Source organism: Aotus nancymaae, unplaced genomic scaffold (assembly GCF_030222135.1).
Source record: "Aotus nancymaae isolate 86718 unplaced genomic scaffold, 86718_ANA_hifiasm-v0.15.2.pri h1tg000077l, whole genome shotgun sequence".
Lineage (NCBI taxonomy): Eukaryota > Metazoa > Chordata > Mammalia > Primates > Aotidae > Aotus > Aotus nancymaae.
The window spans coordinates 5,618,038-5,636,533 of NW_026988492.1; the positions used below are offsets into that span (position 1 = coordinate 5,618,038).

The window sequence follows — 18,496 nt, forward strand, 5'->3', positions numbered from 1 at the left end:
CCCGACCTCGCAGACCTCACCCTGGAGCTGACAGCCGGCGCGCGGGGTCCCCGAGGTCCCGGTTCCCACGCTGCCCTGGCAGTCGGGACTGCCCGGGACGGTGGGGCCTCCCGCCGCGGCCCGGCTCCGGTCTCCGCGCGGTCTGCGCTGGGGATTAGGGCGCTAATCGCGGCTGCCTCCCAGCTAGTGCCCCGGGCCGCCGGGCTCCCGGCTGCGCGTGGGGTGGGAGAAGGGCAGGAGCCCCGCCTAGGAGTGCTGTAAATCCTGTTAATCAGCTCATTTATGGGATCTGAAGCCCGCCCACCCAGAGTCTCTGCGCTCAGATCTCCGCGGGCACCCTCTGCTTCCCCTATCCCCAGTCGGGGTCCGTTCACCCTCAAAATGCCAGGGTTTACCTCGATGCCCTGGCCACAGTGGGGCCGAGCACCAGCAGCTAAAAGCGCCCCTCTTGCATGCTGTCAAGAAGTAGAGCGCCTGGGATTCTTCTGGGCGTTTGTAAAGAAGCTGTGATTTCACTACTGAAGAAAAAAATAAAAACGAGAACTTTAGGCCAGCGCTACCTGGGCATGCCCTGGTGTTTGCTCATTCACGTGCTTCAGAAGAAGCAGAGACCTTGGGGGAATTAGCGTGGGCACATCACCATCCCACACCCACACCTACTCTCCCACCCCCGCACCCTCTCCACCCGCCTCCCGTGTCCTCATTCTCTCCCCAAATCCAGTAGCTTGGTCTTAGTGTTGGGGAAAGGGGTGGGGCGGTGCAGACCACACAACTCCCGAGCTGCCTGTTCTGACAGTTTAATGTGTTTTTCCCACAACTTGTTTTCCTTCTCCGGCGTTTTGTCTTTTCGGATTTACAAGGAATAGACATCCGAGAGACTGAGGGTGAGTGTTGCAAAATTCAGGTATTTGGGAGAAGGGACCCGATGGGTAGGATTCAGGCAGTCTGCATGGTGTAAACCGTGTGGTCATGGGTTGTACAGGTAAAACTCTGGGAATGTCCCAGGTCATTTTAGAATTCTAAGACCACCCAGCAAGGCACGAATGCATACAGGCTTTTTTGGAAATCATATGCAGATTCTATTTCATGGGACTTGTGTTGGTTTTTGTGTGAAATTGGGAGTTTGGTAAAGTCGTTTGGTTTTCCATAACGTTCTGTGGATTGGGACTTAATTATTTACCTTGACATGAGGTATCTAATTCTTAGTCACCAGCTTAACAAGCTTCCTGAAGTCGCTAAGTGTCACTCTGGGCATGCAGCATGTAGCAAACTGTTACTCCGGCTGGAGTGGGCGAGCAAATATTTGTTGAACAGAGGCCTTTAATCTACTGGGCCTTCCTCCTGTATAACTTCACCCTTTACTGCAGAGAATGGAAGGTCAGGCCCTTGGCAGGCCCAAGAATTAGGGGATTTGGGTGGGTGGAGAAAGCCTGTTTCAGGAAAAAAGAAGTTTGGCCTGAGTGTCCACAGGCTCTGGAAGACTTGACAGACTCATCAGGGTTATCTAATAACTCATCTGAGTGGTCACAGACTCTAGAAACCTGTGGTCTGTTGTTCCGTAGCTATAAAATGTAACAGGGTTGGGAAGTGCACAAGGGAAATAAATAAGGACCAATTGTTTTCAGTTAAAAAGAAGTCAATATGAAAAGATTCTTGTAGTCTAATTTTTAACATGCAATTTAAAAATAAATCCTAGGAATCCTATCACTACAGAAAGCCCAGAAGTCTGTGGCTCCCCGGAGTTCTTACTGGCCAGTTTGGGAGGACAGTAAACACCAGTCATCCTTAGGAGTCCGGGGTTTTTCTTTTAATGAGCTTGGCGAAACTCCACGCTAATTAATCTGGAGAGAGTTTAGAACACAGAGCGTTGGAGTGAAACAATTGTTCTGTTGTGGTTTTTATTTTGATAAGCAAAGACTATATCCCTGAAGTCCTCTGGGCCTATTGCTGGACCCATTAGTGCAGTTTTCTTGGGTTTTTAACAGATGTTGTTTTTCCTCCTTTGGATGACAAGGGTTATCTCTCGCATTAAAACCCTGCTCTTGTGCTTTGTTTCAAGGGCCTGCTGATTGAAGGAATGTTGAGGTCCACTCACTTGCAAACGCCGGCAGCCCAGGGAAAGGGAGGGATGGGGAGAGATTGGGCTTTGATATATTCTTTAAACACTAAATGGTGTTTACAAAAATACAGGAACCCCTCCCTCAGATACTAAAACCTCAATTATCTTGATTTGAATTGAAGGTATCTTGTTTAAAATTTGGATTATTACCTTTACTTTCTGGAACTAAGTATCTTTTTCAACAACTTTCTGTAGATACACTTGGGAATAGCCTAGCTAAACTGGCAGATTTGTTATCAGATCATGAAGTATCCTTAGAGTTTTGTGCTTATTGGTTGTCTTCATAGTTTATCTGTAAAGCTTGTTTCTTCTGTAGGTAAATGAAAGAATTTAGATACTGTTAGGAAGAAGCACCAAGATGTATTACCAAGGGGGAAAAAAAAAAAGAAAAACAAGGAACTTGTCTGTGTGGGAAGAATAGTTAGAGAAACAGAAACCAGATTGTTGCTACTGGTTATCTCTTGGCACGGTGGGGTTACTAGGAACTTTTCCTTTTTACTTAAGCACCGAATTTTGCAGTCTTTACTTTTGAAATCACTTTACATGCCTTTTGCACTTAGAAAATAAATAAAAATGTAAAGATTAGATGAAATAATTTAAGTTGAATACTTTTATAAAGACTTGGCTCTTGTTTATTCTAAAGATGTTTAAAAACAAAACCAAAAGTAGGGTAAGTTTATTGGAATATTTCGGGTATCTTTACATGTGGGCTTGACATATATGATGATAAGGGCATAAAATTCTAACCTATGATGATTATGTTTTACAGCTATTTATTGCAAATAGTGAAAAATTCCAAAAGATTTAAAAGTCTTATCCAGTTTGAGTCCTTTCTTTATGACTTCTAATCTTTCAGAAATGTTAATAAGGTACTTAGGGTTTCATAAAAATTATTGCTAGCTAAAGCAATAATTGTGTGACACAGAATTTAGAGATGAAAGAGAAGACAAGGGAAAGAGTGTGTGTTTCTAAGTGTATGTGTGTGTGTGGTCACATTAGTAGTGAAAAGAAAAAAAAGAGGAGTCAAATAATAATACTTATGAAAAAAATTCAGTACATAATGTTGGGGACTTTTTTTCTTTCTCTTTCTCTTTTTTTGAACAAATGCCCTAATACTTATGAAAAAATTCAGTGCATAATATTGGGGCCTTTTTTTTCTTTCTCTTTTTTTTGAACAAATGCCTTAGTACCAATCCACCCCAGCAAGATTAACGTTCCAAGATCCTTTTGATCTTAGACCCAAGTTTTCCAACTCATCTGTTTTTTGTCACCTTAAAGAAACCTAAGATTGTCCTCCTAAAATGATTACTTCACAGATTAAGTACGCTTTTTTACATCTTGTGAGATCTGAGCAATGGGAGTGCCTTGGCGGAGTTGGTCATCACACGTGTGGCGTGGTAACAGCAGTCTGTGAGAACTTGCTGTCCCAGAACTTCAACTGGAACTGTTGCATTACTTTATGATTAAGACTGGAAGGGGAAAGAGCAATTCTATTGTTCATAGGGAAACACACAATTCTACCCTTAGGAAAAAATCTGTGGAAAGCATTAAAACCTCCGTATCAGTTAGCAACATGCTCTATTCTGGTTTGTTTTATGTCTTGGCAATTTACCTCTTGTTTAAAGAAAGTACTTTGTTATATATTATTAATCATAGCATTAGACCTAAATGTTGTCAGTTGAAGAGATATTTACACTGAACTGCCAACAATTTGAGGGACCAATTACATCTTAAGCGTGGAATGTCAGTGAATACAACTGAGAAGTTTTAGGTCTTTTAGAGGATAACTGTCTAATTAAGACTTTTTAGAATGCTGGTTGTAACCTTGTAGCAGATTTCTTCAGCAGCACATGTGATTTTGGCTTCCTGGAAACAGGTTAAGAGTCTCTCTGGCAGATATGGCGTATGTACCATTTACTAGAGCCTTTTAAAAATTTACTATTCATTTATTCTTTTCTTCAGGTTTCTTTTATTGTCATTGAGTCTTCCAAATACATAACATTTTTAAAGATGTGTTTTCCTAATCTAACCTAAGCAGCATTTCATTTTTGAAAGTTTTTTTTTCTGATGATGAAATAGTTATATACAACTTGTTATAATGTAATGTTAGTAATATATTAACTAATGAAACTATTATTATATATGTTGTTATGTATACTTAAGTTAATATTAAGTATATGAAGTTAATATTAAGTATAGTAAGTATATGAAATTGCCAATATTTGACTATTTTTGACCTGCAAAATGACAGTTTCATATGATTGGATCTGATACATTTAATAGCAGAACATCATTAAGATTCAGTAAAGTACAAATAAGGAAATTTTTTAAAAACTCAGAGTCCAGTACCTCTGCCGACATTTTGGTATGTCTCCCTTCAGTGTTCTTTTCCTTTCCAGTGTGTATGTATATAAACAAATTCGGTATGACATTGAGTGGAGGGTTCTGTATCCCGTCTGTATTATTTAGCGTGGTATCATTAGCATTTCCCTGTGCTGCTGTATACCTGAGAACATAATTTTATGCATGTGTGTGTATTTTATAGTCCACCATATGGATGTACCAGAAATTTTTTTTTTTTTTTTTTTGAGACAGAGTCTCTTGCCCAGGCTGGAGTGTAATGGCACGATCTTGGCTCACTGCAACCTCTGCTTCCTGAGTTCAAGCGATTCTTCCTCCTCAGCTGCCCGAGTAACTGGGACTACAGGCACGCGCCACCATACCTGACTAATTTTTCTTGTATTTTTAGTACAGACAGGTTTCACCATGTTGGCCAGGCTGGTCTCAAACTCATGACCTTAGGTGTTCTGCCCACCTCGGCCTCCCAAAGTGCTGGGATTACAGGTGTGAGCCACTGTGCGCAGCCCAGAATTTTTTTTTAACTAAATTAGACATTTAGCCTAATTTTGTTATTATCATAATTAACACTTGGATAAATATCCTTATATAAAACTATATGTATCTCTGATTATTTCATTAGGACGGATCCTAAGAAGTGAAATTATTCCATGGGGTTTCAGATGTTTAAAGATTTTGTTACATATTAATCACTTTTTAAAAAAAATTTTTGAGACAGAGTATTGCTCTGTTACCCAGGCTGGAGTGTAGTGGCACAATCTCACTGCAGCTTCCGCCTCGGATTCAAGGGATCCTCCCACTTCAGCCTCTTAGGTAGCGCCACCACGCCTGGCTAATTTTTGTATTTTTAGTAGAGATGGGGTTTCACCATGTTGGCCAGGCTGGTCTCAAACTCCTGACCTCAGGTGATACTCCTGCCCAGGGCTCCCAAAGCGCTGGGATCACAGGTGTGAGCCGACTCACCTGGCTAATCACTTTTAAGAGGGAAATACTCATTTTCATTTACATATAGCCTGCACCCCCTCGCTATTTATACATACACAAACAGAAGAGCCCTTCCAGCTCTTCATGCCCTTCCCAATAACATACATTGCTTTTTAAAAGCTTTAATCATCTTTTAAGTGAATAATGGCATTTTGGTTTAATTTGCATTTCTTTGATTACAGGTTAGGGTGATCATGCTTTTCATCTTTTTAATAGCGTATTCGTGTCTCTTTTTAAAGTTAATTTTTAGTTTGTGTTCTAGGCCAGTTTTAAAAAGGAAAAAAGTTTTGGTTGATTTAATGAATTCCTTAATGTTTTGTTTCCTTTCACTGTCTTGAGAAGCATTATAACTATAAATATGAGAATTACAATGTTTATTTTTATAATTGGAAAGGGAGGAGAAAATGGTACCTGTTAAATGGCATTCATTTGCTGGTCTCAACCCCTAGTGATGAGAAGATCCATAATTGAAATAATACCACCTAGACAATAGGATCCACAAGGGAGGGTGCTGATCGGGTCTTATGTGTCTTTATATTCTTCAGCCCAGTGCCTGGCACGTCCCGTGTAAAACAAGTGCCCTGATGAATTTACGTTGGTGTAAGCGTGCAGCGCCCGCACTCTGGAATGGAGAATTGCTGGGTGTTTCGCTCCTGGCCTGCCTCCCCCAGCCCACTCCTAAATGGGTGGCCGTTTATCTCTGCTCTCTCGGGTGGCCTCTGCATGGATGCTAATAAGGCCAAGGTCAGAGGTTCTGTCTCCAGATGACCTATTTAGCCCTATTCTGTGTCATGGCCATAAGCTGTACTCTTTCTCCTGGGGCAGCTGACTTCGATGCCTGCTGCTCTTTGCAGGCGAGAATAGGCTAGAAAGAGGGGGCAGCTTCCTAGAGCTAGAAGAACCCTACAGAAGCTCTAGTTCAGCCTTCTCATTTTACTCTTTCAGGAGAAAACTAAGACCCAAAGGGTTCTCTCCTTTCCTCCTGTGCAGTGGCTGAGGCTTGATTCAGCTCACAAACACCATGCACCATGGAGAAATAGACACTCATCCCAACAGTGAAGGGGGAGGTAACCCAGCCCAATGCCCAATGCCAGTGGATCGTTAGCAGCAACTACCTAATTTTATAATCCTTTCCATTTGAATAGACACGACAGAGCTCATATTTAAAGAACTTAGAAAAGGTGCCACCCATCCGGTACGGTGGCTCACACCTGTAATCCCAGCACTTTGGGAGGCTAAGGCAGGCGAATCACCCGAGGCCAGGAGTTTGGGACCAGCCTGACCAACATGGAGAAACCCCGTCTCTACTAAAAGTACAAAATTAGCTGAGTGTGATGGCGCATGCCTGTAATCTCAGCTACTTGGGAGGCTGAGGCTGGAGAATAGCTTGAACCCGGGAGGTGGAGGTTGCAGTGAGCCGAGATCATGCCATTGCATTCCAGCCTGGGCAACAAGAGCGAAACTCCGTTTCAAAAAAAAAAGTTACCACCCAATAAGATCGCTGCAAGTGGTCTTATTCAGGTTCTTTGGAAGGACAAATAATTAATCTTTGGTGAAAATCCATTTAATGATGATGATTTGGGGAAAGAGAATTTTGTGAGACCAGGTTGGTGAAATCAAAATCAAACTAGCTGTCATCTTCTCAAACCAACAATTATTTCCAATTTCTATATTTCTATTAATGGAATGATCATTATCCTCATCACTGAGGCTAAAATCCTGTGTACTTTTCCCCCTGAAAATTACTCTTATTATTCCTTTTTTTTAATCCCCTCTTCCAGCCCCCCTTGCATGTTACAATAGAAAGGACTTGTAACTACAGGTGCCCCATCTGTTCTCCCTCTATCCACTTCAGTCTTCTGCTTTCCTGCCAGATTTCCCTTGCCCAAACCCATTTGTGGTTTGCTGTTGTCTACTCAAATTAAGTCCAAATTCTATTAATGTTGCAGATAAGAATGGCTATTTCTATATAGGACATTTTGTTTTCTTTAAGAATTTATTCTTTTAAGTTACTTATTTCCCACTTATTATAGATGTTGTTTGTATGCATTTCAGTTTCATACATGTTTTATGATAATAGCCCCATGTTATTTATGAAAAGCTCAAAACCCAAAATGATCAAAGAGGTCTATGAAGGTCACAAAGCAATTGCCCATGGTGTATTCAAGAATGAATCATATTACGGAGCATTTAAACATCAACACCATTGTTGCCATCAAGACATTATAGTCAGGTGAGGCATCAGCTCTTACGTGTGTGTGTGTGCCTGTGTATGGTGTGTGAGAAGAGCCATCTAGAAGAGCCATCCTGCTCCTAGAGAATAAAGGATAATTTTTTTCCTTTTAAATGCATGGTTTTTAATTTTAATGCTACCATGCCTTCTATCTTTCCTTATTTATGGATTATTTGGTAAATTAGGAAATTTCCTTTTTTTTTTTTTTTTTTTTTTTTTTTTTTGAGACAGCTTTGCTCTTGTTGCCCAGGCTGGAGTGAGTGCAATGGTGTGATCTCAGCTCACCGAAACCTCCTCCTCCCAGGTTCAAGCAAATCTCCTGCCTCAGCTTCCTGAGTAGCTGGGATTACAGGCATGTGACACCACGCCCAGCTAATTTTGTATTTTTAGTAGAGACAGGGTTTCTCCATGTTGGTCAGGCTGGCCTCAAATGCCCAACCTCAGGTGATCCACCCGCCTCGGCCTCCCAAAGTGCTGGGATTACATGCTTGAGCCACCGCTCCAAGCCTAGGAAACTTTTTCAATGTTAAGGAAGAAAATATAGATGGGTGAGCCTAAATTAGTATCCTGAACTTTGAAGCTAGACAGACCTAGTTTAAACCTTGGATCTAATAGAAGCTGTGTAACCTTGGACTCTCAGCCTCAGTTTTCTTGTGAAAATGGAGACATTCCTGTCTACGTCAAGAAGTTCACTGGGAGCATAGAATGGATAAAAGTTTGTCAGTATAGAATCTAGCACATTACAGATGGTCATGAATAGTTGATGTTATTAGTTCATGTGTGTTGCAATTCTGGGTTTATAGTTCAGGTTTTTCCTTGGAGTTCGTAGAGGAAGAGATTATTGGACTGGGTGAGAGGGAAGAATCAATTAACCACAATTGAAAGATAGTCTTGCTAAATATAATTACCATGCAAACACATAGCCATATTGGACCAACCTGTCCAGCCCCAGTAAGAAAATGGCCCACATCTGTGTGTTGTGAGCATAATGTCTTCTCTGCCATTCTGACAAACGGACTGCAGCATAACCAGCTGTGTGCTACACATGCCTGTCCTCAGTGTATTCAATGGCCAGTTGGAGTATAGTGCAATTTGCTTTTATTTTAAAGAGCCCGTCATAGTAAGAGAGAGAAACTGAGTGTCGTAAGACCTACTGCTAACTTTAACTCAGATGCTGACCCTGTGTGTGATACTGAACCAGTGAGCCTGGGGACTTTGTTCCAGGTTGCCAGGATTCTGTTACTAAGTCCGTCCGTCCGTCCGTCCGTCCGTCCGTTCTTCCTTCCTTCCTTCCTTCCTTCCTTCCTTCCTTCCTTTCTTTTCTTTCTTTCTTTTTGTTTTGAGATGGGGTCTTGCTGTGTCACTCAGGCTGGAGTGCAGTGGCACAATCTTGGCTCATGGCCACCTCTGCCTCCTGGGCTCAAGCAATTCTCCTCCTTCAGGCCCCTGAGTAACTGGGATTTTGCCGTCATGCCTGGCTAATTTTTATATTTTTGGTAGAGACAGGATCGCACCATGTTGGCCAGGCTTGTCTCAAACTCCTGGCCTCAAGCGATCCACCCGTCTTGGTCTCCTAAAGTCCTGGGATTACAGGCATGAGCCACCACGCCTGGGCCCATTTCTTTACCCTTGGGATAGTTCTACTCATAATCTATTTTAAATGCCAGTTCCTCTTCTCATACACATACATGTGCTCTTTGCCTAATGAACTCCTAACTCTTCTTAAAAACCTAGCTCAGACACCTCTTTCTCTCATTTGTGTATTTTCTCAACAAGTATTTATTGAGTACATATTGTGTGTGAGTTGCTGGGGATAAAGCATCGAACAAACCAAAGACCCTGTCCTAAAGTCTGCCTGTGTTCCTGAGGCCCTGTGCTTGTGATAGGATCTCATGCCTCTGTCAGCCCTCGCATGGCGGAACTTGCTCTGTTGAATCAAAGAACAAACGCTTGCTTCTCTGGTCCTTCCTTGTCTGTTGAAGCGAGTGACCCAAGTTGTACAATTCCCCGAAAGACATGTGGTAGAAGTGTCAGGAGTGGCAGAGTTGCTATGGAGATTTTTCTATTAGTACAGTGGCTGCCAGAGCTTGTCAGCTTCCATAAAATGTAGGGACACGATGGAAAATTATCAACTTCCAAAGTTTGATACTCTCCATGCTGATAGGCAAGACTTTCCCTGCTACTGTAATCTAGCAGGTGATGAAGAGTGAGGACAGGCAGAGCAGAACCGTGCGACAGACCCGAGTAAGAGCTCCCAGTGACAGGAAGCACATGCCACAGGCGTCTTCCTTCACCTGCACACGGGCCAGCAGGCGTTTCCTGGCCATTGTTCGCCGTGGCTGCAGCGGCTCTATTTCCGTCTACCAGCGAAGTGGGGCTGAAGCTGGCCGAGCTTTCTGATGGGGCTGTGCCTCACCCAGGCCAGCATTACCGCTAGCCCCCGTGGAAGCAGCGATGGGTGGATCCGTCTGACCAGTCTGTCTTATGCCTTATCATCAAAGGGAAGACTTAAGGAAGAAGGATGTTCTCATGTAGGAATAAACAGGGCGGCTCTGCCGCTTCTGCACTCACGTAGGTTTCTGCCGATTTTCATTCTTCTTTGTAGGTACTCTTGTCTTTGTGCAACTTACACTGGAGGAAGTTGCTGCTGTTGATTCAGGTACTATAGCAGGATTTGGGTGTGGACATCCTTGGCTGAGAGATGCAAAAACTTTTCCCCAGGATCCACTGGGAAGAAATTTGGTTCATAAAAGTTTCCTAAGGAGGCCGAGTATGGTGGCTTATGCCTGTATCCCAGCACTTTGGAAGGCTGAGGTGGGCGGATCACCTGAGGTCAGAAGTTCAAGACCAGCCTGGCCAACATGGTGAAACCCCCTCTCTACTAAAAATACAAAAAATTAGCCGGGTGTGGTGGCACGCACCTGTAATCCTAGCTACTTAGGAGGCGGAGGCAGGAGAATCGCTTGAACCCGGAGGCAGAGGTTGCAGGGAGCCAAGATCACACCACTGCACTCCAGCCTGGGAGACAAGAGCAAAAGTCTATCTCAAAAAAAAAAAAAGCTTCATAAGGAAAAGAGAACTTTGGAATTGTGCAGTGAGTAGGGCGTATGTGATTGATCAGTGTGTTCGTTAAAATCTATTTTTGGTTGCTAGTTAACTGCCCTGGGGTGGCTGCCCTGGTGGTTGCTGTTTCGATCACTTCCGCTGAAGTGTATCATGACCGTGTTGATTAAAGATCTCAGTCTCTCGTAGAGCTAAGGGTATGTCTACAAGATGAAAGCAGGGGCGTGTCCTGAGATTAAGCTGGATATTGGTAGTTTCTCTTTTTAGAAACATGAAGCAGCCATTGAAGCTCCCAGGTCTGTATTTTTTTTTGTCCTCACCCTTCGCCTGCTGTCTGTAGGTGAGTGGAGCGAAGGGAAGGTGGACAGTGTTAGTCAACGTCACTGCTCAAGCGATGCCACATGCTCTTCTACCAGAGGCAGTCACTGAAGGCCGAGGTCCTCTAGAGCCAGAGCCGCTTCCACTTTCTACGTGAACAGAATGGAGAGTAATTTCAGGCAGAGCCATGCACATGTCCCCTCTTTCTATGCGGGTTCTGCACTGTGTCCATCGCCGTGGTCTGGTTTGATGGGGGTAACGGGAGGAGGGGGTGTCAGACTGAGCTCCAGGGAGAACTGGTCACAAACAGAGCTCTCTGTTGTCCCGCAGTGCTGGGTCCTGCCACCGCCATGGTTCCAGCGGTTGAGCTTTGCTGAAGCCGGGCATCATGTACAGTGTAGAAGATCTCCTGATCTCTCATGGATACAAACCATCGAGAGACCTCCCGGCACCGCGCGAGGAGAACCCCAAGGGGCGCCAGGCAGCGAGGACTGGGACACGAGCGGGCCAGGGCCTTCAGAACGGGCATGAGGATGGCTCTGCGGCCCTCGCACATCGTAGGACACCCGCGGGGAAAGGACACGTGAGTGACTCCGAAAGCCGCCGCAGCACACCGAGAGGCCACGGGGAGCCCCAAAGCGCGTCTGCTTCCAGAACTTCCGACGCGGGGTAAGAGTCACTCTCAACTCACCGTTTTCTTTTGATTCCGGAGTTTGGCAGCGGGTGACGTGTAAACTCTTTCAGCTCTGTATTTGGCTGGGGCCAAGGAGGGAGAAATGGTGTCAGACACAAGCACACTTTTTTTGTTGTTTTTTTAGAGACAAGATCTCGCTCTGTTGCTCAGACTGGACCGCAGTGGCGCAGTCATGACTCACTGCAGCCTTGACCTCCTGGGCTCAAGCGATTCTCTCGCCTCAGCCTCTCGAATAGCTGGGTCAGGTGCATACCACCACACCTGGCTAATTTTTATTTTTTGTAGAGACAGAGTCTCGCTATGTTGCCCAGGCTGGCCTCCAACTCCTGGCCTCGTGCAATCCTGCCCCATCAGCATCCCACAGAACTGGGATTAGAGGCATGAGCCACCATGCCCAGCCCAAGATCACTTGTCTCCACTGCGATATTCAGGGTGTTCCAGCAGCACTTAGCACAGGGTTTGGCCATAAGGGGCCCTCAATAAATAGCAGCGAGTAAACACATTCTATCATGCTAAATACCCTGTGTTAGGACTCTGCTTCTTGGTTCCCTTGTAATCTCTTCATCTTACCTCGGATAGGAGTCATTTTAGAACTTTATAAAAGCTAGTTCACAAGCATGCACCCATTCATTGTATATTTGGCTTTCTTCTGAACACAATTCAATATTTTGTAGGTTACAGAGAGTTGAAAAGGGGTCTGTATTCCCCTCCATTTGTAAAACAAAACCTTTCTTCTTGTGTATTCACATCATTCCTTTGGCTTCTGACCTGTCTTTTCCTTGCACACACACTGGCCCTAATGTGGGCATCCCATCTGAATCCAGCTGCATCTGTGGGCGTTTCCTTACAACACAAAGAGGGGGCGGGTTGGCTAGGGGAACAGGATGGTAAAAAAAAAAAAGAGAGAATTTCGGCAGTTTGCCACAGAGCCAGGCTGGAGAGAAGCCCTGAAACCTTCTCCCAGGCAGTTTCCACCTGGAGGAAACCTTTGTCATTTCTTCCTAACGCTGCGTTTGCCTTTAGTGTTGCACTGGGACCAGGCACAGACTGGGGAAGAAGAGCTCTGAGTCTACAGAGCACGTTATGTAACTGCATGTCAGCAGCTAGAGATGGACAAAGGACACAGATGGAATCAGGGACCTTTCTGCAAGAGAAACAAACACACACACAAAACGGGCAAGTCTGATGGGAATGAACGTGTCTTCCATGGTTAGAGGTCACCTTTGCAGAGAAAGGACCTTCCTTGTTGGTTGACAGTTTTCAGCCAAAAATGGAAAGGATTTTGTTTTCGGTGTCAGAGCACTTAACACATTATTGGACAAAAGCGAAGGTGAAGCCCTTGTTTGTGCCCAGTGTAGTAAAAGCAGGTTTAAGTTGCCAAGTCAGATCGCCTCTGCAGCGAGGGGCAAGAGCAGTCAGCGCTGATGGAGCCAGGCTCAGGCGGAAAGCCACAATGAAGAAGGGGCTGGAAGCTGTTTCTCTTTCACCTTGTGCTTCAGAACTCACACCTGTGTCGGGTACTGTCATGGGCTTCACTTTCTTGGCTGCCATATTCCTTGAAAGACGTGCCCAGCATGGAGCTGGAAGAGGGGCTTATGGAGGAGTTGGCTGAGGATTAAGATAGTCTTAATGACTGCCACACAAGCTGGTGCTTGTGTTTTTTGCTTTTTGGTGTTTTTTTTCCACGCCTTCTGTTGTTTTTGCTTTCGTGCTGAGTCTATCTGTATCTTCCAACCTGCATTTCAAGGTACTGAGGTGGTACCTTGTCTCCTATTTCTTTTGTATCTTGTACAGAGTCTTACAGTACTGGGCGTACGTGGTCATTTAATACATGCTCATGAGTCCTGTTTATTCTTTCCCCCATTGTAGCAACTGTTGGAAAGCAGAACGGTCAGTTTCTAATCAAGTAAAGACATGGCTGTGAATCCCTGCAGATGGACTGTGTAGGTTATGTGGGGCCCCCTTCAAACTCGAGGGGCCGGATCAGAGTTGAGTCCCATGGTGGGAGGCAGGAGAATCCCCTTTAGAATTCTGTGTGGGCAGTGCGGCTGCCAACCTCATCCGCAGCTAGCCTCTGGTGTGGTGACAGGTTCCTGAGGACCAGGCCGTAATCAGATCCGCAAGCTGCCTTTCTTTCCCGTCCTGAGTGAAGGGCCCAGATAAGCGGCTTTCTGTAGCCCTGGGATGCTGTCATACAGATGACAGATTCTCGACAGATCGGGCCTCTTGTCCATGTTGCTGAGATTCGCCGGTTCACTTAGGTGGTATAGAGCAGCTTTTGGATTGAAGGTTGGTGCCTAGGGTAGAAATGGCAAATTCGTGCATGTTTGCAAACATTCACGCCAGTGCCCCAAGCCTCAGAGACTGGCCGCAAGGTTCCCTGGGTGGAAATGAAAGACCTTTTTTTTCCTTAGATACCCAATAGAGAACTGAAAATTGGAGGGAAACAGAAAGGTAGGCATGAAGAATTGTTTCTCCCCATCAGAAACAAAGTGCTTTGGGAGGAAGTAAACAGGCATCAATAGTTAACAGCTTAAATTAAAAAAAAGAAAAAATAAGAGAAGCCAGTACTACTATGGCTAATGTGAATTCTGAATCTGATGAATAAATGGTGCTGTCATATCCCAGTCTTTGGTTACTCAAAAGCACAGCTGTGGTCTTGCTGCGTCCTCCATCTCACTATGTGGGATCTCTCGGTCTAGGGGGCACCTGGGGCCCAGGATAGCCCTGTCCAACTTGAAGCCATCGGTGTGATTGGGAAGGGACACGAGGGTTCCTCTTCTGCAGTTTCTTGGTTGAGGCTGCCCTAGAGTGTGTCCCCACACTTTGGGCCAGTCCTCAGTACCCTACTGATGTCCTGGGAAAGATGGAGGTCAAGGTCATTTAGAAGGCCACAGGGGTTGAAGGAAAATGTGTTTATTTTATTCAGGCAGGATAGTGGAGACCTAGGCATGTTGGCAATGTTATTATCTTATAACCCAAGAACATTGCGTTCGTCCAGTGTGTGCTGCTGTCACAGGCTGGGTAATTTATGATGAATGGAAATTTATCAGTTCACAGTTCTGGAGGCTGGGAATTCCAAGGTCAAGGTGCTGGTATCTCATGAGGACCTTCTGGCTGTGTCATCCCATGGTGGAAGGTGAGAGAGTGAGAGTGAGATCAGGCAAGAGAGGGCTGAACTCACCCTTTTGTAAGGGCACCAATCCCACCCAGGAGGGTGGAGCCCTCATCACCTCTTAATACTGTTACAATGGTGAGTAAATTTCAACATGAATTTTGGAGTGAATAAACATTTAAACCATAGCAAACACAAAGCCCAGAGGATGTCGGTGGCCATCCATGGCCACTCAGTGCAGCAGTGGAGGGAGCTCAGCTTGGGCCACAACTCCCCCCACCCCGACAGCAACACTGGGCCTGAACGTGCTCTCCCCAGGTGAGGCCTGTTTTCATTTGAAAGGAGCACTTGAGTCTGTGAGCTCCTGGGGTTACCCTCACTGGTTGGCCTTTTCTCAGTTCCTTGCCCTGCACCCTCCCCGGGCGGACACGGACATGTGACAGCTCTAAGAGACCAGCTGTATCCCTTTCCTGTCTGGAGAGGCTTATAAAGACTGCATCCTGACCTGTCTACACAAGATAATGCACATAACGCCACTCTTCTGTGGACGTTGAGAAAGCGTACGTGGAAGGCGGGATTATCCGTCATCTGGGGCTTAGCTGGAGTAGCAGCATTGTCTGGTGAGAATGGTCAGGATTGTGTTTTCCTCTCTAATGACTACTGTCAGTTTAGAACAGAGTTTCTGATTTAAGAACCGGCTCTATCTAGTAAAACATTTTTTTTTTCTTTTTCCCTTTCTTAGTCTAGGGACATCTAGTAAAACTTAAAAAAAAAAAAGAACATAAATATGAAGCTTTGATGAGATTTTCGAGCATGCAGGATACTTACGTGCTGAGGGGGCTGTGCTTTGAACTCACAATTAGCTGATCAAGTCCTGTTGAGCATCTAGCACAGGAGGAGAATGACGGTTCTGTTGTGAAGAAAGGCACAAAGGAGCCTGTGAATGCGCCAAAAATCTCTGAGGCGCAGTGGAGATTTTTTGTAGGGGAGAAGGACCAAGAGTTCGTTTTCTTTCATACATAGATTATGTAAATTGATGAGTAGACAGTAATTGTTTTTGAAAGCTACATGTTAATGTGTTGGGCCATCATTCCCGTGGCTGGTAACTTTATCAGCGCTTAAAGCACAGCAGATGGACGGTGAAGACTGAGTGTGGGACCCCTGGCTTAGGGGTCCTTCTTGCCCCTTGGTTGCCGGTGTTGTGAAACCCAGCTTTTTTTGTTTTAGACAGAGTGTCACTGTCACCCAGGCTGGAGAACAGCAGTGATCACTCCTTTCTGCAGCCTTGAACTCCTGTGCTCAAGCAATCCTCCTACTTCAGCCCCTGAGTAGCTGGGACTATAGGTGTGTGCCACTGTACCTGGCTAATTTTTTCTATTTTTTATAGAGACAGGGTCTCACTATATTGACCAGGCCAGTCTCAAACTCCTGGCCTCAGTGATCCTTCTGCCTCAGCCTCCTGAAGTGCTGGGATTACAGGCATGTAATCCACCCGGCCCAGCCCCAGCTCTTTAGTGGGCCCGGAAGACCTTCTCATCTGAGCCCAGCCTGCCTGTTCTATGCCTTCTCGCATTCCCAGTGTACCTGCCCCACAGGGCCACTGTGTACACCCACTCTCTAAGCCTGCCTGGAAATACCCACAGGCCCTTCCACCCCATCTCCCACTGGAAAACGCACCCTAGCAGTTCACCTTTTTTGGAGTTTCTTCTATTGAAATCGTACTGTCCTATGAATTCCTCCAGCATTTTCTCCCGGCCTCTGGGATTATCAGCTTCCTGCTGACTGGTACTATATCTGATTCATCTCTGACTTGGCTAATTACTGTTAAAGATTTTTGCATTTAGTAAACACTCACATTTTCCTTAAAAACATAAATCCCTTGGATCAAACCTAGCACTTAGATGCCAAGGCAGTTGTGTGAGTGCTGAGTGTTTCAGAACATTGGGCTGAAATGAGACGGGACGTGGAGGAGGCTCTACCCGTGACTTGTGAGAGGCTAGTTTGGGAAGGTTCTCTTGGGAAAGAAGGGATATTGGCTTCCTAGTGGACAGCTGAGGGAGACATCCTGATGGAACCTACCCTTCGATGCAAACTCTTTTGTGGGGTGACCAGTGAATAAGGGAGGAAATAGTAACAGCCAGAGAAGACTCAGCAAAACTTCTAGTGGGCTGAAGACTTCCTTGCGGTAAAGTTTCCCTCCTTTGTAGATCTTTTGTGAGGCAGGAAATGGAGCCTACTTGAATGGAAAGGGAGGGGCTGTTGTAAGGATTCATGGAGAGATTCATGGACCATTCATAGGAAATGGAGAAAGACTCGCTGGCCTCCTTAGACATGGGAATGAGAGCGCATATCCCTGGATTGTGGGTTATTGCCCTGCGGACTCATTCATCTCTGTCTCCCATTGCCACCCATCTCTGCATCTCTGCGTACCTATTCATGCTCCTCTTCCCTTCCTTGACAGCTTCTGCTGCCCCTACCTCTGACTGGCAGAGACTTAGACTCTGCCCTTGCTCCCCTTGCTGGCTCAGCTTCAGAGCCCACTGCTGACAACCGCCTGCATCTCCTGATTGAAACTTTTGAAAAAATAGAGTTTTGGACAGCCGGTGGATGCCTGAATCTGGGTTAGGGTGTCTGCCTCCTCCGATCAGAGGGGAGGGCTGGACAAGGAGAGGGAGGTCGGATGGGGAGAAGGGAATGCCTGAGCTTTCCCCACTGCAGGGGCTGGGGGTGAGGACAGTTTCCAGGCCACAGGGACTGCCCGTGTACCCCAAAACATGTTCTCTTCAGAGACCATTTGACAAGTAACACCAAAGACTTGACATTTTCCCCCTTTTAAGTCATTGACCTCATGGAAAGCTCATCTAGATGCTAGCCCACTCCTGAATGGTCTCAGTTAACAGACTGTAGCGATGAAGCTGGCTATAGGCTTTGCATAGAAGTCACTTATGTGGTCCAGGAAAAGACCCACAGGCCATATCCAAAACTTGCCTGCTGACACATACACACACATACACACACACACACACACACACACACAGGAAGTGGGCAAAGAGGAAAAACTGTGTTATCTACACATGGAGGAAACTACATGCTTAAAATACAAGTAGCCAAAACTAAATAATACTTAACGACCATTAAAATATGTAAAAGGCTGTTATCAGGCACTCAGGGTTTCCTTAATGTGTTTCCTTTGAAATATTATAATCAGAGGAAGCTGTAAAATACACTTAACATAGCAGAAGTTTGAAGCTGAAAGTTACACCATAATTGGCTCTCCTCTGCATAGCCCCAGGAATTCTGGTAAGATTTTTGTGTTAGTTATCCATGAGAATAACTTGTAATTATCTCCTGTCATCTGCAGCAGTCTTAACTAATGAGAGACTTAGCGACCTAGGGAGAGTCTCTGATGTGGCGGTCTGGGGCCCTCATCTTGGGAGGTTTCTATCTGATCAGTAAACATCCATTCTAGATAGTGCTACTGGGTATGGTAAACAGTTCATTTTCAGGGCCTTTTAAAGCTTCTCTTAAATCATATCCTGCTTATAAGCGTTTTCCAAAAACAGAGAATGCTTCAATTTTAACATCTGTTTCTATGTTCCTCTTTGTTTTACA

General features: G+C 45.1%; 1 protein-coding gene across 5 annotated transcripts in view; it reads left to right on the forward strand.

Moving 5' to 3' along the window:
* The window catches only part of JCAD (junctional cadherin 5 associated), a 100,748-nt gene that overhangs the window by 52,610 nt on the left and 29,642 nt on the right, over positions 1-18,496 (forward strand). For all 5 annotated transcript variants that reach the window (XR_010339529.1, XR_001106348.2, XR_010339530.1 and 2 more), the window contains exon 2: positions 11,406-11,744. Coding sequence is in view for 2 of the 5 variants with exons in the window: in XM_012445706.3 (XP_012301129.2) it covers positions 11,464-11,744 (281 nt within the window). In the remaining 3 variants the exon portion in view is untranslated. The remainder of the gene's footprint in view (positions 1-11,405; positions 11,745-18,496) is intronic.